Consider the following 20,550-nt stretch of genomic DNA (forward strand, 5'->3'; position numbering starts at 1 on the left):
CTGCCAGTTTCTAAAACCCACATTTCTGTTATTTTCTCACATAGATCTTTTTGTTTCTCCCTTGGCACTAAGATCTGGTTCTGGAAAGTCGAGGAGACATCCAGTATGTTTTCTTAAACAAAAGAAACCACCTCCCCTTGTCTCTACCCTCAGCAAGGCAAGAAGTTGGCAGAAGCCTCCAAGTGAGAGTTTCTCAAACATGATGGACTTCATAGATGGGGACTTCTCCCTCCCAACCCTCCTGCAGGTGGGGAGAAGTAGAAGGATTTCTTCTAAGTCCAGAGTGTACCCCCCCCCAACTTACTATTGGCCTGTTTGTCTCTGGATCTTGCCGGCACCTCTGGCCCTCATTTTGCCCAGGGAACTGCCCATGTGCTTGCTCCAGGTGGGGGGCCTGGCTGTCACCCACATGAGGGTCCTCACTCACGACTTTTCTTAGGAATTGGCTTGACCCACTGTCTCTGTTACTTTGTCACCTTTACTTTGCAACACATTTTGGTTTACTGGACCATTTCTTTGATTCCAGTGTGTGTTGAGCCTATTTCTTCACATGAATCATGGACGATAACAGCCCCTGTGTCCTAGGGGTTGTGGCAAGGGCTGGGCTTATGCACGGACAGCACGGGGCACAGTAAGCATGTGGGGTTTTCTACAGGTGGAGTGGTCTTGAAAAGGACTACCTGCCCAGTGAGGTCAACTGCTTGAAACTCAGGAAGTCCCTAACCGTCCCTGGTCTGTGCCCAGAAGAATGAAGCCCGGTGGGGAGGGATGCCGGGTTCCGAGGAGCAGCCCGCAGTAGTCAGAGAAGGTGCAGGGCTTCTTCCACACGCTTGCTAGCCGTTGAGCCACACCTTGGGCTTCTGTACCTCGTTGCCTGTGCCCTTGCTGTGCCCATGCCCTCCTCCTTTCTTTCCATCCTGCATTCAAGTTCAAAAGGATCCTCCTGCAAGAAGCCTTCTCCGGCAGCCAAGGTCATCTCTTGGTCTGTGTGTTTCCAAAGCAGTCTGAGCAAATACAGCTTCTGTAGCTCTTCCGCCTTCACTCCTCTGCGGGAGGAGCGGGGAGCCTGACGCTCCCACCCAGCGGCCTCCCAGGTGGGAGGTGAAGAATGGGTGAATTTGGGATTCGAGACCGGGGCTCTAGGAAGACACACCAAGGAGCCAGGCCTGGGCTGGGAAGCCGTCTGTGGGCAACATCCAGCCCATGACTGGAGGGGGATCTTGAATCTGTATCCCTCTGGGTCCCTTAATACAGGGAGCATGGAAAGAGGGAGGCCTCCTGAGATGGACGACAGCTTCCCTGCCCCTGGTGGTTTGAGGCCCCGAGGTGCTCCTGGATACCTGTCCTGGGGGTGGGACCACAGCATTCCTTGGGTGACACTGACCTGCGGGCCAAGGCCCTATTGCCATGTCTCCATCTGCTTAGTTACTTAGCGGGCTTTCCTCCAGCAATTTCCCCGTCCCCTGTGCCTGTCTCTTCCTTCTCCTCCTTCCAGGAGGCACCAAATACGGGCTTCTGGACGAGGCAGCTGGCGGTGCTAGGGCAAGCTGTTTGGTCTCTGGGGCCGACGCTAACTCAAGTCTCACTTTTGTTCCCTCCAAGGTTCTTCAGAAGACCTGAAGTTCTGTGTGCTGTATCTAGCAGAGGTGAGTCCTTGCCTCTAGATCCACAGAGAGCTCTGTGGCCTGGCACTGGTGAGAAGACATTGGTCTGGGTGTAGTCCGGGGCTCTGGGGCCAGGCTCCGTACGTAGCATCTCATACCGTGGTCCTGGGCAGGGTTGCTTCCCTGTGAAATGGGGATAGCCGTCCTTGCCTCAGTGCCTCTCACCTCTGTGTGGAGGAGCAGTGGGCGCAGAAGTGTCTAGAAGGGGGGATGCCTGGGTGGCTCAGTCAATGAAGCGTCTGCCTTTGGCTCAGGTCATGATCTTGGGGTCCTTGGATCGAGCCTGTGTCAGACTCCCTGCTCAGCAGGGAGCCTGCGTCTCCCTGTCCCTCTGCCTGCCGCTCCCCCTGCTTGTGCGCATGCTCTCTCTCTCTCTTTCTGTCAAATAAATAAAAAGTGCCTAGAGAGGACAGAAGGACACTGTGATCCCCTACTCGGGACACCCTGGTCTCCGGCACCTGGCGGGGTCATCGTGAGGTTGTGGCCTGACACCCATGCCTCACCTGATTTACTTGGTTGGTAGTCTTTCTTCTGGAAATTGCCCTGATTCTTGTGCCGGCCTTTCTTCCTCTTTTTCCAGGCAGTCCCACCCATGACCCCTCCTACAGCATCTTGTCAGTATTTTTTTTTTTTTTTTAAGATTTTTATTTATTTATTTGACACAGAGAGAGAGATTACAAGTAGGCAGAGAGGCAGGCAGAGAGAGAGGGAGAAGCAGGCTCCCTGCTGAGCAGAGAGCCCCACTCGGGGCTCGATCCCAGGACCCTGGGATCATGACCCGAACGAACGCAAGGCAGAGGCTCCATCCACTCAGCCACCCAGGCGCCCCTTGTCAGTATTTTCAAGTGTCGGAAGGTAATTGCACCTTTACCTGGGCCCGCTAACGCAGGCTAAAGAAAACATTAAGCGTCTGTATTTTGGGCTGCAAGGACGCCCACTCAGTGTGACTGGTATTCCTGCTTGTCTCCGTCTGATCAGAAACACATATGGGCAGTGCTATGCCTTTGTTGAACAAAATCAGGCAAACCACTTACTGTCTGATATAGTTTGGGAGATGCGTATCGTCAGACCAAGGGTTTGATCACAGAAGTCTGTGGTGATGAAAAGGCTGAGAGCCACTGAGCCATCTAGACTCTTATATTTTCAGCAGATTTTCTGTTCCCAATCTCATGTCTGCTCCTAGGAGCAGGGGCAGTATCTGTTCCAAGCAAGGATTCATTAACCCCGTTTCTGTCCTCTGCTTCTGCTTACATCCGTCCCTCATAACAGTCCTGGGAACCAGCCAGTCTTGTGGGACAAGACGCTCTGGGCAGGGCATGGTCTACAGTAGCTGGCCAAGAGGAATACACCCTTTCGAGAAGGAGTGTGTATGTCGCTTGTGACTGAAAATCATTCCTCTGGTTCCTGGCCATGAAAAGAGATGCAGGCCTCCGAGAGAGTCCCCTGTGGGGACCAGACACCTGGGGAGAAGACAGAGTTGACCAGTTAGCTTCACGGGAGGGCAGAGAGTTCCAAAGGGCAGCAGGCATTGTCGGAGCTGAGCTGGGGACCTTGGCTGCCCCCTGACCCAAGGGCCAGGAAGGCATTGGATGTCTCCCCCTGCCCCATGTTGGCACTCCTCTACCAGGCCCAGGAAGCAGCCGGCAGAGGCCCTGAAGAGCCGGTGGGGATTCAAGTCCGTGGAGCTCTGCAAACAGCCTAGCAGCTGTGAACAAGGCTGGGGAAAGCCAGAGCTTTGGCCCCTCGGCCTTGCCCCTCCGGCTTCCAGTTCTCCCTGGCAGGGCCTGAGATGAAGCTCCAGGTTCTTTAATGCCGGGAGAGCTTCCTGCCAGCTGGTTTGTGCGGCCCAGAGAAAAGCACTTCTGCTCATTGGCTTCCAGGGACCTGGGACCTCCCGGCTCTCCAAAGACTGCCGAAGGGTATTGATCCCCGGCCTTTTAGTTCAGTTAAAGTGCCAGGAGTTCTGAGCCAGAGGGGCTGGAAGATGCAAGCTCACAGGCAGCCAGAGGCCTCTCTTTTCTCCGTAGAAGCTGTGGGGAGAGGCACGTCTGGAACAGGAAGCCAGGGTGCCTGCTTGTCCTGTTTGTCCTGTTGGTTTTGGATCCCATGGGGAGCCCCAAACTCACGTCTTCACGGGACCTTCTGACAAGTGGTGTATCTTCATTGTCTAACACGCAGGTGGCTCCTGGAAAAGCAAGTGTGGCAGGAGAGTCAGGAGTTTGAAGGGTTTTCCATGGAATCCAGAAAGCCTCAGTTGCCTGGCTGGCCCCAGCTTTGGGTGTTTCCTCGCAGTAGGTCTTGGGTGGGATTGTCCTAGGCAGTGCTCTGCCCTGGGGCCTCTGTTCTCCTGGACAGGTGTCCCTCAGCCCCTGTAAACCCAGGGGACCGACGCAGCCCCCTGCTAGCTTGAGGGCATTGGGGTCCCTGGGACAAAGGGCATGTTGGTCAAGGACCGTTCGCCTAGAATCTGATCCCGCGCTCCGTTCATTGAAGAGTCTGTGCTCTGGGGTTAGGAAGTCCTAGACTTGAATCTGGCTCTGCCGTTTCCTAACTGACTGATCTGGGCAAGTCACATACGCCTCTCTGAAACAAGGCTGAAACAGGGCCTACCTGGCAGGGTTGCCGTAATGATTAAATGAGATTCAATAAGATACCCTGACCAAAGCACTTAGCACAGAGTCTGGCACACGGTGAGTGCTCCGTAGATGGGAGTTATTATCATTGTCAGCTTCATAACGGGGGGAGAGCTTCTCGTATTCATTCATTCTCCATTAGAGACATCACTAATGATTTATTGACCTTTTAAAAAGAAAGCTAAGAGGAATATCTCATGTTCCTTGTAATGTACACACAGAGTTATACAAATGTGGTCAGATTACAGGCTCTGGAGGAGGCAGAAGGCAGACTTTGACTCTCCTTTCCAGAGGTCTCCTGGGGCCGCTGACTTAGCCTCTCCAAGCCCCAGTGTTCTCGTCTGAAAAATGGTTAACAGCTGTGCCTTTCCTTCCTACCTGGGTCGTCAGGTCATTAGAACTAAAAGAGAGGGTCGTCAAGGCGAGTGAACAAACAGTAGCAGAAGGGGTTTTGGTTCCTACAAAGATAATACTCATTCAAGAACGAGGAGGTAAGGCAAGACAGGGTTTTTAAGAAGGCCAGGAGGACCTGGGTTTCTGGTTGGATTTGAGGATGTTTGAATGCAGAGGCCCAGGCCCAGTACTGCCCCATCAGGAGCCCTGTCTCTGGGTGAGTGACGTGAGGATGCCTTCAAGGCTGCTTAGGGCCGCAGCCCTGGATTCTGGTATGTGAGGGCTCAGTGTGCAGTGGCATCAGAAGCAGTGAGTTAAATCACGTGGGGATTAAGAGAAAACATTCATATCGAGCCCCCAGGCAGGCAGTGGGGTCCCTGATTTGGACAGATGTATGCAGATGGGAGTTCAGCTTCTGGAGGGAGTTGGTTCTGTGCGTTTTCTCTTTACCAGACCAACCTCCAAAGCACCTAGAGAGGAGCCTGGGGAGCAAGGAGCCCCTCAGATGTTTGCCCATCTAGGACAGCCAACCCTTAACCCTTGGCCAGGCCTGGGTTTAGGTCTTTGTTAGCTCAGAAGGCTTCTGGATTCCCTAGCCTTAGGAGGCTTTCCGCTTCAAGCTCTCAGGGCCAGAGATTCAGCCCCGAACTCTCCTACTGAATCAGGTCATATGGTCATCATCCCAGGCAGAGGGAAGTATGATTTTCTAAAAAGAGATTATCCACAGGGCAGGGAAGAGGAAGTGGTTCTTGTGGGTGTCAGTAAAATGGACAGAATCACAGCCTCTACCTGGCAAGGTTGTTGGAAGAAGGGCTGAGCCCCCACTGTTAAAGCACTTAGTGCTATGAGGGGTATGGCATGTCGGGGGCTGTCTCAAGATGAGGACCCTGGCAGCCCTGTCACTGTGAGGGGAGGCTCTCCTGCTGTCTTGTAGGAAGGGGCCACTGTCCTCGAACACAGAGCAGTGTGGAATAGTACAAAACGGTTCCAGCGAGCTCTGTAGCTGCTCTGAGAGCCGCTGGCTGGCATTGCTCTTTGAAGGCCTTCGTGCTCGGGTTGCTTAGGGCCCAGTCTGCAAGGGGGAGCATTCCTGCCAGCCCTCAGCAGCCCAGCAGCCTCTGAGGGGGCCTCCTGGGTTTGGGGGAATCAAATCTCAACGGGTGTTTCTGCAAGGCTCTGAGCCTTCCTTCTGCTGCTCACTGGCATTAAGAGCTGGAGGAAGCCCTCAGCCAGTCCGAGCCTTGGTTTTCCTCTTCCTTGGATTGGGAGTAACCATCTAAGCCCTCCCTAACTCTTCGTGGGATTGTCAAGGTCAAAATGAGAGCATAGATGGGTGGGAAAATACTCTTTAAAATGAGTTAGATAAAATGAATTGTTATTAAGGCAGAATTCCTGCTTTGGCACAGAAAGGGAAGAGGAGGTCTGGCTCCGGGAGATTAAGGGATTTGCTGAAGCCGAAAGAGCTAGGTAAAGGCAGGGCTAGCTTTGTGGAGAAATGGCCTTTCTAAGCTGGAAAGGACCAGGGTCCTTGCCTCTCTCCTCACCTGGCAGGGGGACATGATGAGACGGAACACAGGGCCCTCAGGTCAGCTCCTACCCTAGCTGGCTTCCCTCCGGGGAATCTTGGGGTCTGTTTTGCTGGGCTTGTCCTTCCCCTGCAGTAGGCTGGGGGTTCTGAGAAGTGGAGGAATCTGTTGTTAAGTGGGAGGATTTCCTCCCCATATCCGCCCAGTTCCCTGAAGCTAAGAGGAGGCAATTTCTTCCCACCGACGTGTTTAGGAAGATCAACTTCTGAGCACTTTGGGGCAGGAGAGGAGTGGCTGGTGCTCTGGGAACACTTAGCATGGGAGCCGGCCCCGCCCCAAGAGTGGCATCCCTGAGGGCTGGTGGGGTAGTGGCAGAATTGAGACTGTTGCATGTGGTAGTTGATGATGCTTGGTAACCATCTCGGCTCAGAGCCCTCACATGTGCTGTTCCTTCTGCCTGGAAGATTTTCTCCCAAGCACTTGCCTTGCTGGCCTTTAGTATTCCAGCCTTCACCCAAGAGCTGCCCCTGTAGAAAGGCCTTCTCTGACCACCAGGCTCAAACAGCATCTCTGCCTTTTGGCCTTTTCCCAATTAGTAATGATATTATTTCGTTGTTTATTGGTTTATTGTCTCTGCCCCAACCTGAGTGCCAGAGCTCAGTCTCTCTTATTTGCTTCTTCATCCCCAGGACCTAGTAGAGTCCCTGACATGTAGCAGGCACTCAATAAATATTTATTAAATGAGCAAAGTGTGGAGTGATAACAACGGTAGCTGCTGTCTGTTGAGGCCTCCGATTGTTCTCCAGACTTACCCGCTCACGAGCTCTGAGAGGGGGTAATGTCGTTACCGTTCCCACTTGACAGCCTTTCCTGAGGTCCACAGGTAGGAAGTGGCAAAGCTGGAATTCAAGCCAGGCTTGTCCAACTGCAAAACGAGGAAGGACTGCATAGAAACACTGTCTTTTTCTCAGTTCCAAGCCATCCAGCTCCTGCTCTCAGCTCCCTGGGCTGAGCTCATGTAATCACAGCCCTGTGAGGTTATAATCAAATTCCAGTGGAGTCGGAAAGAGCCTGCAGTCCCCTGACCAGAGTGTTCTAGAGTGCATGATAGCCCTGGGCCTGCTCGACTGCCTCCAAACCCACCCCCGCCCTACCCCCCCAACATGTTCCAGCTCCCCAGGGCCACCTCCCTGGGTCTTGGCAGTGCCCTGATGCTTGTGTCATGGCCTGGCTTTGACCTCGTCCCGAAAGTCTCCGACAGGAGCCAGAGCTTACCGAGGCCGTTACTTGCCAAGGACTGTGCTGGGTACAGATGGAAAAGGCCTTCCTGGAAGGATTTTCTAGTCTAGTTGGGGGGATGAGATGGCACTTGACGAAGTTAGATGGCAAAGTGGGATGGGAATGACAGCAGTGGCCGTGCTGGTGTCTGTCCTTGCACTTGGCTGGGCTGAAAGACCCCAGGTCGGGTCGGACCCAGCTCCTGTGCCAGGCACTGGTGTGGCCACGTGACTACACCTGCCAAAGACTTCCTGAAGGGACCTGAGTTTCTGTTTGAGTTCTGTTGTTATGTCTGTCCAACTGCCCATCTAACCTGGGCTTTGTGATCAGATCCTGCGCCATGGTCGGGGGGGAGGGGGGCTTTGTGAGCGGGAGGTGGGGTCTTGACTCCATAGGGCATCAGAGGGCTGGAGACCTTGGATCTCTGGGTCCCCCATGTGTTCCCCCAGCTGCCGCCTTGTGCTGCCTGTCCCCGGGGGTGACCTCACCGTTTCTGTCCTATGGCTCTCCACAGGCCTCCACTGTGTTGGGAACTAACGCCTCCCCCCGCACACAACCCGCGGGCACACACCGCGCGCTCGCCAGCTGGCCCCCGATCCAGCTTCCCTGCTCCTCGGGCTGCCTCGATGTCACTGGGGACTAGTGTGCATTTGTGGCTTTTAGCTGGCCCTCCCCTCCCTGCTGCAGCCTCACCCTCTGGAATCCGGGGACGGGCTTGGGCCTGGGAGCCCCCTGAACCAGGGAGCAGCCCTGACCATCCTCTCTTCTGTTTGCCCTGACGTCAGAAGGCAGAGTGCTTATTCACTTTGGAAGCGCACTCACAGGAGCAGAAGAAGAGAGTGTGCTGGTGCCTGTCGGAGAACATCGCTAAGCAGCAACAGCTCACGGCTTCGCCCCCGGAGCACAAGGTAAGGGCCTTGCTGGCAGTCGTGGCCCTGGCTGCCTGGCTTCCCCTCCCCAGCCCGGACCCTCAAGCCTCCGCATTGAGCCTGGGACCAGCTCCAGCTTAGGACTTGGACCTGAGCAATAAGCTCTTGGCAGGGAGGCCCGTGCTTGAATGTCTCTCCCTCTCGGCATGTCACGGGGTCCACTGAGTGGGTTTGCTTGGCTCAGGTAGAGCGACGGCGCCTAAGGGAGCATGGCCATCGCTTCTCGGCTCCATTAGATGGTTTGCCTCCGGCCAGGTTGAATTGGGGTTGGCCTTTTGTTGCCGCCTGGCAGGGAGGCGCCCTCTGCCACGGGGTAGGTCGTGCCTAGGGGTAGCGCACTGGATGTCTGACGCTGGCCGAGGGCTGGTACCATTGGGAGGCGATGTCCGCAGTGGAAGCTGTTCTGGTTTGATGCAGGCCATGGCCAAGTGGAGCCAAGTAGAGTTGGCTGGGGATGGGGGGCCAGCCAGCTGGAGCATCGGGGAAGATTAGAGCCTCCCTGCTGGGGCTGACTGGAGATGGGTTCCCCGAAGCTGGTCCAGTGCCTGTGGAGGGGATGGGAGCCAGGTTATGGCCTTCCCCTTTGTCAGCCAGAGGCCAGCCACTCGGCACAGCTGTATTTCCCATTTGTGAGTCATGCAGGTGACTTCTCTCTACTGAAAGTGTTGGCCATTTGGGGGTTTGGTGTGGTTGGCTGCAGAAGGATCTGAGTGGGTGGTCCGCTTGCTCGGGGTGAGAGATTGAGCCAGTAAAGCTGGCGGCCGGGTCTTCTTCCCCATGCGTTTGGCAGGCTTACGGTGGGGGCTGCCGGGACAGGCCTGCCGAGGACAGGGGACTTCTGGGCAGCCGCGCCTAGTGTGGCGGCAGAGAGCAGCCCCGCGACTATTCCCTCATGAAGGGAGTAACAGTCTGAGAATTTGGTCATCTCAGACTTGGAAGTTATTTTGTTTTATACCAGCCAGAGACAAGAGTAACTTGACGAAGGGGGACAGTGGGAAGAGCATGGACTTTGACTCACGCTCTGCCACTGGCTGACAAGTCACTTGACCTTGGGCAAGTCTCACTACTGCTCAACGCTTTGGTGTCCCCATCTGGGAACAACAGTTTCTCCTTCAAAGGGTTACTGGGAGAGGGAAATGAGATGGTACAGACGCAGTTCCTGGCACAGTGCTTGGCATGCAGTGGACGCTCGCTCAACCACAGCGGTGGGGACTGCACTGCCGCGCCCCCCACACCCGCCAGCTCCTTGTTGCTACTCTCCCATTGTCAGGTTCTTCTGCTGATCCGAGACCTGTCGCTGACACTGTAGGCTGCCTGGTATCCTTGATCCCGGCTTGGTCATGGTCAGAAATCAGGCCATTCTCTGCACTGGGGCGGTCCCTGGGATGATTCATGGTTGAACTCATGCCCCCCTCCCCCAGCTTTCTTATATTTTGGGTTTAGCTCCTTCTGGTGGGTGATGGGGAAGAATTCTTTCTGCTTCAACTTCAGTGTTTGCAGGCTCTGGAGTGTGTTGACAAATGTCTTCTCGGTGCCTGGGGTGGTCTCTCCATCTCCGGTTGGGAGGGCAGTGTGAGTGGCTAAGGGTAGTCCGAGTTTCCGAGACAGGCTCTGGGCCTGCCGGCTGTGGATTTGGCTGGCGGACACTGGAAGGACCCCAGAGTTTGGGGCCCGGCTTTGGGGCCATGCCAAGACCTATGGGCGCCCTGGGCTGGCAACAGTTAGATAACTCTTCAAATCAAAGCTCTTTAAATGTGTGTTTACTGGAGCAGCTGTGTGTTGGGGGGAGAAGGGTAAAGAAAGAGCACTGGGACAACCTCAGAACTGCCCCCTTGCCTGAGAACTAAACCCTGCAGTGGCCCTGCACAACCCCACACCCACCATCCTAAGAAGGGACTTAGGGAAGCACCTTCTGTTAGGCAGGCAAGCCCCCTTGGGGTCTCAGGCCCAACCTCCCCCACCACACACACTTCAAGAGTCTTAGCAACTTACTCCTTCTGGTCCATTATAAAAAGCTCCCTGAGAAAAATTCTGGTAAATATGATTTTCTCCAGGCCCATGGAGTTCCAGGAGCGCTCTAGCAACCTTAACAACTTGGCCTGGTGGCCATCCAGCCGGCCGACTGGTCAACCACCTGCACTCAGGTCCACCAGGTCCTGGCAGCCTCAGAGGTGACCAGGAACGTCTTTGCCAAGGGCTAGGCCACAGCCTTTCTGCTAAGGTTGCTGACCTCCAGGGAGAGAAAAGAGTAAAGGCCAGGCAGAGTTCAGGCCCCAGCTTCTTGCTTTTCAGGCAGAAAGAGTCCTGCTTGATTAATTTGTCCTGAGTAGCATGCCTTTATTTATTTATTTATTTTAAATGCCTTTTCTTTGTTCTTTCTGAGAATGCTCCGCCTTCCGCCTGCAAAAGAGAAGCCTTTGCCCAGGCTGTTCCCTGCCCCACCCCAGATGCCTCTCTGGGGAGAGAAGGGTTTGCAGGGGGTACTCCCCGGAGTCCCATGCTGCCCTTTCTCCACCCTGTTCAACCGTGTTTGCTGATCCCTTGGAAGGGGGGGACCCTTCATACACCTCAAGGAACGCAAAGTTCTTCCCAAGCTTGTAAACCGTAAATGGGACGCCCTGAACATGAAATGCTTGTTGGGAAAGGCAGAGGGCGGTGGAAGAAGATGGATTCCAAGAACAACAGAGAGACAGATGGGCCACCACCTGTGTGTGACCTCTGCAGCAGTTTCCTCAGTGGTCCTACTCATGCATTGGTCAGGTGGCTCTTTCTAGCTCTTTGAACTTTGGGATTGTCTTGAAAGCTTCCCAGGGAAGATTATCATGGAGGGCCTGGGAGTATGCAGTCTCCATGAGGGAACCCTGTCCTACAGATTTCCATAGGACTGGATTGCCCGTGAACTCTAATGCCTGTAGGGGCCGGGTCTGTTGGGGCAGTCACAGGCTTTCTGTGCTGTCCCTGGAGCACCTGTGGGTTGCAGCTGGGGTTGGGGCCCTCCACTGGGGCAGTGTGGACACAACAAGGCAGGAAGTGTCCAGCCTGTACCCCTTCTCTGGGGGCTCCTTTGCCTTTCTCCAGCTCCCTTGGAGCTGCGCACGGTTAGGGAAGAGGCTGCCTTGGGTCACCCACGTGAATTCTCCTTCTCTCTGTACAATTAAGACCCAGCTTCCTTCCGCTCCCCACACCCTTCTTTCTCATCAGAACTCTCCCTCCTTACTTCAGTATGGATTCCTAGAGGGAACCTGCCTTTCTTCTGCCTCGGATAACTTTCACTAGACTGCCCCCCATGGGGAGGGAAGCTGGGATGCTTCTAATCTAGAATAACTCACAGGTAATCCTGCCTGGGGCCAACGGGGGCAAATAGGTGCATCTTTCTTTGGTTATTCAATCAAACACACAAAACAGATGACTCCTCTGTGCCAGACACTGGGTTAGGTCCTTTGGGGTCCCAGAGATGGATGGGACCTATCCTATGGAACTTTCCTTTGACTGGGCAGAGGCGACTAGGAATGGCAAGCCACAGTTTAAAGGTGAGCCTGTTGGGGTCCTGAGAGCCGTCTGGCTGGGTCTGAGCCACACATTCACCGTCCACTCTGGGAACCTCCTCTGAGCCCCCACCACATGCACGGCACGGGCCTGGGCCGGGGGAAGCTTCTGAGGAGAGCAGGCTGCTGATGGCCGTAGGAGAGGGGTGCAGGGCAGCAGGAACAGCTCCGTTCTCAGGGTGCACCCCGGACTCCACGGTAGGAATGCACAGATGGATCCGCCACGCTCTTGCCTTGCAAGATCGCAGTCCAGGGGCGGAGACAGATATGCCAACAGACTGCTCAGAAATAATCCGCCAAGTGATATGGGAGGCGTAAACTCTGACCACCCTATGAGCTCAGGAGAGGCACCGAGCCTCGCTGAGACTCAGTGTTTTCGTCAGGAAAGTGGACGGATTGACGGGGTTCTCAGGACGATTAAGCTCGTGTCATGTGCACACAAGAAGAGCTCTGTGAATTAGCTGCTCTTGTTATCACTTGAAAGCTATGTTTATATAGGAAGATTCATCTAGTGGCCTTGCTTATTGAAGCTGAACGCTGCTGCTCTGAGCACATGGGATGCGTGCTCCAGGTCACTGCCTGCTAACCAGCTGCTATATTCTGGGGCCCAGGCAGGGAAACTGAGGCCTCCCGAGTCTCCTCTGGCTCTGAGCCTTCTTCCAGATGGGACGCCTTGTCATCTCCACTGGTCAGCTAGAGGCAGGACCGGGGAGATGCCAGGGTCTGTCCGAGCACCTTAGGAAGGAACAGGGGCAGGTCTTGGAGACAGGCAGCCCTGGCCTGAGTAGGCAGCGAGCTAATTCCAGTTCTGTCTGGTTCCACAGAAACTCCACCCCTATGGCTCCCTCCAGCAGGAGATGGGGGCAGCCAACTCAACCAATGCTACCCAGGATAGAAGCTTTACCTCATCAGGACAGACTCTGATTGGCTGAGCAAACCCAAGGGCGGGACTCTGCTTCTGGCAACTTAACCCTTTCTTGGGCATCCCCTACCACACAGTAACCTCACCTCAACTGGACCCAAAACAGAGGACCAAGATGGTGGGCCTAGGGTCATCTGAAGGGAGTGGCCCCACAGGTGTGTGTGTGGACTGGCTTCAGAAGGACCACAGTGGTGTGAGAGGCTCTGTGGGCACGTGCCGACTGGCATCAGAAAGTCCCAGATGGAGAAGACTCCCAACTTTTTCTCTACGAGGAGAAAGGAGAAGAAAGAGCATCTGGGCTTCCCGTGGTGCCAGTGCCTGCTTTGGGGGCACAGGAGAGGTTGGCGGAGGTCAGCCCTGCTGGAGAGCAATGTCATCAGCCTCCGCTGCCAGAAGACATCTCTACGCAATCACTTCCTCATCCGTTCTCATTCATTCATTCCTTCACCTGGCAGATATTTTATGCCAGGCTCTAGGCTAGGAGCTGGGGATTCTGTGAAGGAGGTGGATATGGTCTCTGCTCTTATCAAGATACCAGTCCTAGTAGGGGAGTGAGCGTTAAATAGATACACACACACACACACACACACACACACACGCGTATGCACAAGATGACAAACTGATCATCCATGAAGAAAAGGATTCCTTTAAGAGAGAATATTATTTAGATTGCTATGGGGGGTGGCGTCAGTAGGTAGGTAATGTAATAACTTTAAAGTTGAGACCTGCAGGCCAGAAAGGAGTTAGCCAGTCAAGGATTTTGGAAGCAGTGTTCCAGGCAAATGGAACAGCCTGGGGACAGTACCTGAGATGGGAAAGACCTTGGCCTGCTGGGGCTGGCAGAGGCTAGTGTGGCTGGAACTGCGTGAGGAGGCAGACCAGGAGGGTGGGTGGGGCCAGATCACGCAGGGCCATGGTGGTTAATGTTTTGCTGATGTCACTCTAGATACAGTGGGAAGCCACTGAAGGCTTTCGAGAGAGGGACAGCCTCAGGTACATTTCTAGAAGAGCAGAGAGCCCAAGGAGGCACCCAAGTGGGTGTAAAGGGATCAGTTAAGGGGTCCGTTCAGTCTTCTGGGTGAATAGCTGTGGTGGCCTGTCCTGGATAATCTGGGGAGGTAGATATGTGACTTTCCAGACCTTGGGATGCAGTGGAGGCTCTGGGCTGAGAGGAGAGAATTCCCTGGCCCCCATCCGCCTTTGTTCTCCACTTTGTCTTATTCTCTCAGTGATGCAAGTGAGCCCTGGAGCCTTCTTCACAGAGCCTCCTCCTGGCTGTGCCTGGGTGGGCAAAGTGCTGAGTTCTAGCAATGGCCCTGGAAGGTGGGAACAGCTGGGGCTTCGCCTGGCCCAGGTGGGAAAGTTCACAGCCCCCAGGTCTCAGTAGAGATTGCCCATCCTGTGCTGAATGGCCCAACAGGAAGTTGGGACATAGTCCTCTAGAAACAGATTGGTTTGCTTTCTGCAGAGCTCCCAAGGTTCAGGGACTGGGGCTAGGTGTGGCTCAGCTAAAGGAAGACCAATTGGGGGGTAGTGATTAGAGTCCAGCCTGGTCACGGCCTGGAGCTCAGGCTTGGACAGCTCTCCTACCCTTCTCTAACTGCCAAGACCTAGAGGGAGGGAAGCCAGAGGTCACAGGTCTGAGTAACCCAGGTCGGACACAAGAGGTATATGTAGGACCACGGTCACTTGCATAGAAAAAGGGGATCAAAGAGGCTGGAGAGATGGCTCAGGCCAGAGAAGCCCCTGGACCTTGGATGGTCTCTGCGTCATGTCCTGTAAAAGCTCAGTGTCTTTAGAGAGGGCTCTTATGCCTGGTGAGGTTATTTAGCTGCTGTGGCCACTTGAACTCCACGAAGGATGGCCCAGAAGGGAATGCTATGTCCCTCACCTCCCATGTAGGCAAGATCAGACAGCTCCTGAAGAGGGGACGGCATGTATCTGCCAGTGACCGTGCCGATGTCCCAGCCCAGCAGGGGAGCTGGGCCTCGTGGCCTGGCGATACCCGTGTCTGGGGGCCTAGACTCCGCCCGCAGGGTTCATTCTGAGAGGCTGAGCAGCTGCCTCGGCAGAGACAGCAAGCTGCGCTTGGATTTCATTTGATTCCCTTATAAAATGACATTAAGGGGAATGCGAGGCCCTGGAGGATCGCCTGTCTGGAAAGGCAGCAAGCTCGACTCTCCAGGACCTGGTGACCAACCTCCGCCCCCCAGACTGTTGCCGAGGACAGGAGCTCTGGCTACAGGGAAATGGAGAATCAGAACACAACCCAGAGCCCTGGGGACAGGGCTTTCCTCCCAGCTTGTCTCGGACAACCTGCCGACTTGACTGGTGCGCCCGTTGGGGTCCTAGGCCCAGCCGGCCGCTGGGGGAGCGAACATCAGCTCCTGGAGGGCCTGGGCCCGTCCATCCAGGGACCGTGGGGAGCCACAGCACCACTGAGGCTCTGCCTCTCAGATGGATGAAACAATGCCCCTGGGCTCCACGGGCTCGAGAAGATGAAACATGACCGAGCGGCTGCCGCTCTTCAGCGTCCCTGGCCGTCCCAGCCCGGGATGATGGACATGCTATGGAAATGGCATCTGAGAGTCATAATCACGGGAAACACGGCTGGGCCCCGCCCTCCACATAAATCATGCTAAGAAGCCTACACAATGGTCTCTTTCCTGATGGTCCAATTGTCTTCGTTTGGTGTCTGGGGCCTGGGAGCCGGGAGGATGGGAGCAAACCATTTATTGTTAAAAAGGCCATCTGTGCGATTTGAATACAAAGTGATCCTTTAAGTTCTCCTCACACCCTCAGATCCCTTGTTTTCTGAGTTCTCAGGCGCTGGGTCTTTTGAAACCTGGAAGGAGCCATGCCGGGTCTCTGCTGGCCTGGCCTTTTTACCCTTTGGGAGCTGGGACCTGTTGGAAATAAGGACATTTCTTTATGTATGTCTTGTCTGGTTTTTTTTTTTTTTTTTAATCTTTTATTTAAACATTTTTCATCCACCAAAGCCCGCCTTTCTCACACATAGCCCCAGGTGGGGTTTGCAGAGTGAGGGTGGAGGCCGTCTCTGGGAGGGTTCCTCACAGGGACAGCGGGGCCTTCCGGGGTGGCAGCCAGGGTCCCCAGGCATTATCTCCCCAGACCACCAGCAGCCTCGCTGTACGGGTAAAAGGGCCTGGGACTCAGAGAAGCTAAATGATTAATCCCAGGTCACACGGCTGACAAGAGGCTGAGCTGGTCTTCAAGCCAGGGCCTTTCCATCTGACCCACTGCTCGTCCCAGATGCAGAGGCTTGCTCTTTGCAGGCGGAAGCAGAGAAATCAATCATCTCCTTCCGGAAGAGGGAGGAGGATGATATCGTGCGTGTGGAAGCCGTGGCCCTTTCAGCTCTAGAGGAGATGCCTCAGAATAAATGAATGTCTTATTCTCCGCACAGTGGAGACTAAGCTCCCAGAATTCATGTGTCCGAGGGGTAGCCCAGAAAAGTGCAAGAGCTTCACACCAGATTTGATATGAAGGACAAGGGAGAGTTCCTGAAGGCAGGCTGTCAGGGGGCGCTGGAACGGTCGCTGAATGGCCCTTTCCCTTTCGACTCTGGCATTCTAGAGGACACAGTACTGGGTACCCAGCAGCAATGGAACTGGGGCCAAAGGCAGAAGGGGATAGCTGCAGGTTTAGGACCTGAGTCCTGGAAATAGGCCTTTGGCCCGGGCCCCGTCAAGGGCAGGGAGAGAGTCGGCTCTGCACTCTGGGCCCAGATTTTGCTAATTGACTAGTTCTAAATCTCAACCCCAAGTGACTGGGAATCAGCTGGACTGGATTTCAGACACTCCCCCTTGGAAGCAGGCTCTTTTCCCTAAACGGCTCAAGTGTTTTCCAGTCTCTGCAGCCTTCTCCTCTCCCCTGCTTGCTGCCCATCTGGCTCTGGACAGACTGCCGGCTTCACCATCTTGCTCTTCTCCTCTGCCATGGTGGTCTTCTTGTTTTAGCTCTTTTTTTTTTTTTTTAAGATTTTATTTATTTATTTGACAGACAGAAATCACAAGTAGGCAGAGAGGGGGAGGCAGGCTCCCTACTGAGCAGAGAGCCTGATGTGGGGCTCGATCCCAGGACCTGAGCGGAAGGCAGAGGCTTTAACCCACTGAGCCACCGAAGCTCCCCCTTGTTTTAGCTCTTAAGGAAGACAGCACAACCTGACCCTCCATACTGTCTTGACCTTATCTTCCCTCAAGCCTTCCTCCGAACAGGGCCACCATCCTGCCCTTGTTCCCAGATTCCTGGCTTAAGGGCAGAATGATAACATGGGGTGGTCGGGTGAGCATGTACACTGTGACCTGTGTTGTCTCTTTAATCCTCACTCTGGCCCTCATGAGGTTCATTATCCCCATTACACATCTACTCTCCTTACACCCAACTGGTAGAGAAAGACGCTGAGTCTCAGAGAGGTTAAGAAACTTGCCCAAGTTCACACAGGATGAACTTGGGGTGGCGAGGATTGGACCATGGTGGCCCAGTGCCAGGGCCCCCCTTGGATCGCTCTGCATTACTGTTTTCCGGTCATCACAGACCAGCCAAGCAGCTTCAGACCATGAGGGAGGCTGTTGTTAGAATAAAGGCCAGGTCTCCGCTCGGCTCTCAAGGCTCTCACTGGGAACGCTCTACTTTCATTGTGTGGCTCCAGTCTGGCCGCCCTGGATTATTTCAACCCTTCTCCGAACTCTGTGCATTCATATTTTGGCCATTCCACCTATGGTTGCCTGCCCCCCTTTGTGGCCCCTGCAGTCCTCAACCTTTAGGGCTCAGCCCCACTCCTGAGATACTGTTCTCGGACATGCATCAGAAGTGCATCAGAAGTCCTTGCTTCCTTCTCTGTGCCCCCATGGCATTCACCCTTAACAGTGCGTTAGGCAGATAGGTCTCTTCTGCAAGACTGTGAGCTCCTTGGCAGCCAGTAGCCATCCTATCTTGTCTGTTTCTTTTTCTGTTACTGTCCTATTCTTGGTACGCACTCAGGAGATGTTGTAGAATTGAATTGGGTCTCATGTTCTAGAATTTAAATAAGGAAACTGAGTCTCAAACCAGGGAAGTGACCTGGCCATAGTCATGGGCAAGTTAGTGGCCAAGCCAAATCTCCTGACTGTCTTGACTGAAAGCTTTCTCTGTTGTGCCTCCATTTGGTGAGAGCAGAGCCTGGATCCCCACGTGTTTTATTAAACAATCTGGCCAGGTTCATTTCAGGGTCATGGATACTACCATAGTCTATGCTGACTCCTGGCATCCTCAGAGACAAAGGAGAACTGACCAGAGCTGCTCCCATGGTTCTCTTCCCCAGATTTGTGGGGCTCCCTTCTCACTGAAACTCTTGCCCTCAGAGAAAACCAGAATAGGATTCTGAAGATCTTAGTTCAAATCCTGATGTTGCTGGTAACTCACTGTGGACTTTGGGCAAATTACTCTCTCTCTCTGATTATCTGCTTCTTTACCAAGGAAAATGAGGCAGTTGAGTCTAGATGAGCTCCAGGAGTCATCTTCAAAGCCTCAGAACTCTTAGTAGCAGGTTAAAGGGAGAAAGAAAACAGACAATTTGGTCTTCACATTGGAACAAGAGTGTATGCATGGTGGGTATATGCAAATGTGTGGTTAATAGTCATCATGTGGTTAATATTCACATTAATATGTGGTTAATATTCACATTAATATGTGATTAATATTCATCATGTACTCACGATTTACTTACAGATCTCATACTGGAAGGGATCCCTATCATAGGTACACAAATTATGAACACACACCTGCCTCCTCCCACCCAAAGGTGCCTCCTTCCAGGCTGGCCCCTGGGAAGCCAGTACAAAGAGCTTCCAACCCCAAATCCTCACCCCTTCCTTCTTCCCTTCTCCTCACCAGACTCTTGTTTGAACTTCACATATATGTGTTCTTTAACCTTTCCCACGACTGGGTCTATGGCCTATGCTGACTTTCAAGTGGAATTTGTGGTAATCAATACTCAGTACCTTTCATTTCTCGTGTAGTCAGAAATCTCTTTCAGACTCTTCCCCAGAAGTCACCCCTGACATTTTTCATTGCCTTTAATGTATATCTTCTTTTACTCAAACGCTATTCCAGGTAAATTTCCTAAAACAGTGTCTTTCAAATGGGAATGACTTTCTCTGATAGCTTTCGGCTGTTGCTCCTCGTGGAAGAACATTAAGGGTTAAGTAGGCTAGCCCAAGAAGCTGACCACCATTTATAACAGAGTTTTCAGTGGGAGAGTGCATTCTGAGACCCGTCATCAACTCTCAGATAGACCTTGGGAACACAACTCAATACATACCCAAGAGCCAATGAGTGCAGTGTTTATTTTATGAATGACTAGAGTTTTGATGGAACCACTGAACCTTTGAATGGGGAACTGAAAATCCTCCCTCCTCCCACACCAAGATGGGTTGATGAACAAGCTGATTTATAGAAACCAAGACCAAGAGAGGGGCCAGAACCTGGCCAAGAGCCAAGCAGTTGGTGTTAGAACTGAAGCTAGGCCCCGTAGCTTAAGCTTCTAGTCCAGTGTTCCTCTTCCGTGACTTTTGAAGAGTCGGCCAGGTTGGGGGTGGGAGAGGGCACAGATGTCCTAGAGACGCCCTCCTTGTCTCACTCAGCTGTGTTGTCATTAGAAAAAGTAAGTCACCACTTTGGGCTGTAATGGAAATATTGAGAAACGGCCTGGCTAATGGCATGGGGAGAGGTTGTCTAGTCGGCTGGCTGGTCTATAAATTCCTGGTGTGTTCCTGCTGGAGCAGAATGAATGGGGCTGCTGTTCCACCTGGGGCTCTGAGCGTGGCAGGGCTGGTGGAGATGCTCCCTGTGCTCTGTTCTAAAAATAGTGGTGGGAATGGAGCTGAGGGGAAGAGGAGGGGGGGATCCTTTGGGAGCAGGGTGGGGCGCCTCCCCCCCTTCCTCTTCCTGCCAGGCTCTATGTGAGGAAGGGCCATAGGTTCAGAGAATTTAGGTCTAGGAGGGTCCTGGAGCCATCATCCTTCACACCCTGTTCATGTACAGAAGAGGAGGCCCCACGGGCCACAAGAGGGGAATGGACTGGCCAGCAGTGGCTGGGCCCAGGGAGAAGGTCTCCGCTGGCAGGCTCTTTTCCCCCTGCTGTTTCAGCAGGGAAGCTGCAGGCTTTGGGAGGCTTTCTCTCACCGCTTCTGGGTGTGCACAGAGCCTGGGAACTCCTGGGGCCGGATGTGGTTGGACTTCCTGAGAGTCGCCCAGCAGGCGAGGAGTACTGGCCAGTCTGCCCAGAGCCCTGACCTCTGCCAGTGGGCTTTCTAGCGCCACGCCTTCCCTTTGCTGGTGTCCCCACCCTTGCTAACTTGTTCTTCTGTCGCCTCCTGGACGGTCTGTGGGGACGGCAGACAAGGGCCTACAGGACGGAGGACCTACTAGCTCAGGACCTTTCTCTACCCTTCCTCAGGAACAAGGACACCTAGCTAAGGTAGAGGTAGGGGCCTGGGCCCAAACCCAGTTTTGCTTTTCAGTAGCTGTGCAATTAGTGGTAGGTGTCATCTTTGTGTCTACCTGTATGTCTACCACCTACCTAGTGGTAGGTGTCATCTGTGTGTCTACCTAGTGGTAGGTAGCATCTGTCAAATGAGATGAGGACCCCTATCTCGCT

General features: G+C 53.8%; 1 protein-coding gene across 5 annotated transcripts in view; it reads left to right on the plus strand.

Moving 5' to 3' along the window:
• RGS3 (regulator of G protein signaling 3) overlaps nt 1–20,550 on the plus strand; it is a 116,222-nt gene that overhangs the window by 54,832 nt on the left and 40,840 nt on the right. For 3 of the 5 annotated variants that reach the window (XM_032865662.1, XM_032865661.1, XM_032865663.1), the window contains 2 exons: nt 1,603–1,646; nt 8,280–8,402. In XM_032865662.1, the coding sequence (XP_032721553.1) occupies nt 1,603–1,646; nt 8,280–8,402 (167 nt within the window). Of the gene's footprint in view, nt 1–1,602; nt 1,647–8,279; nt 8,403–12,792; nt 13,332–20,550 lie in introns of those variants that run through there. The other 2 variants (XM_032865664.1, XM_032865668.1) reach the window with 1 other exon arrangement.

This window comes from Lontra canadensis, unplaced genomic scaffold (genome assembly GCF_010015895.1).
Source record: "Lontra canadensis isolate GAN:19392208 unplaced genomic scaffold, GSC_riverotter_1.0 scaffold30, whole genome shotgun sequence".
NCBI classification, from domain to species: Eukaryota; Metazoa; Chordata; class Mammalia; order Carnivora; family Mustelidae; genus Lontra; species Lontra canadensis.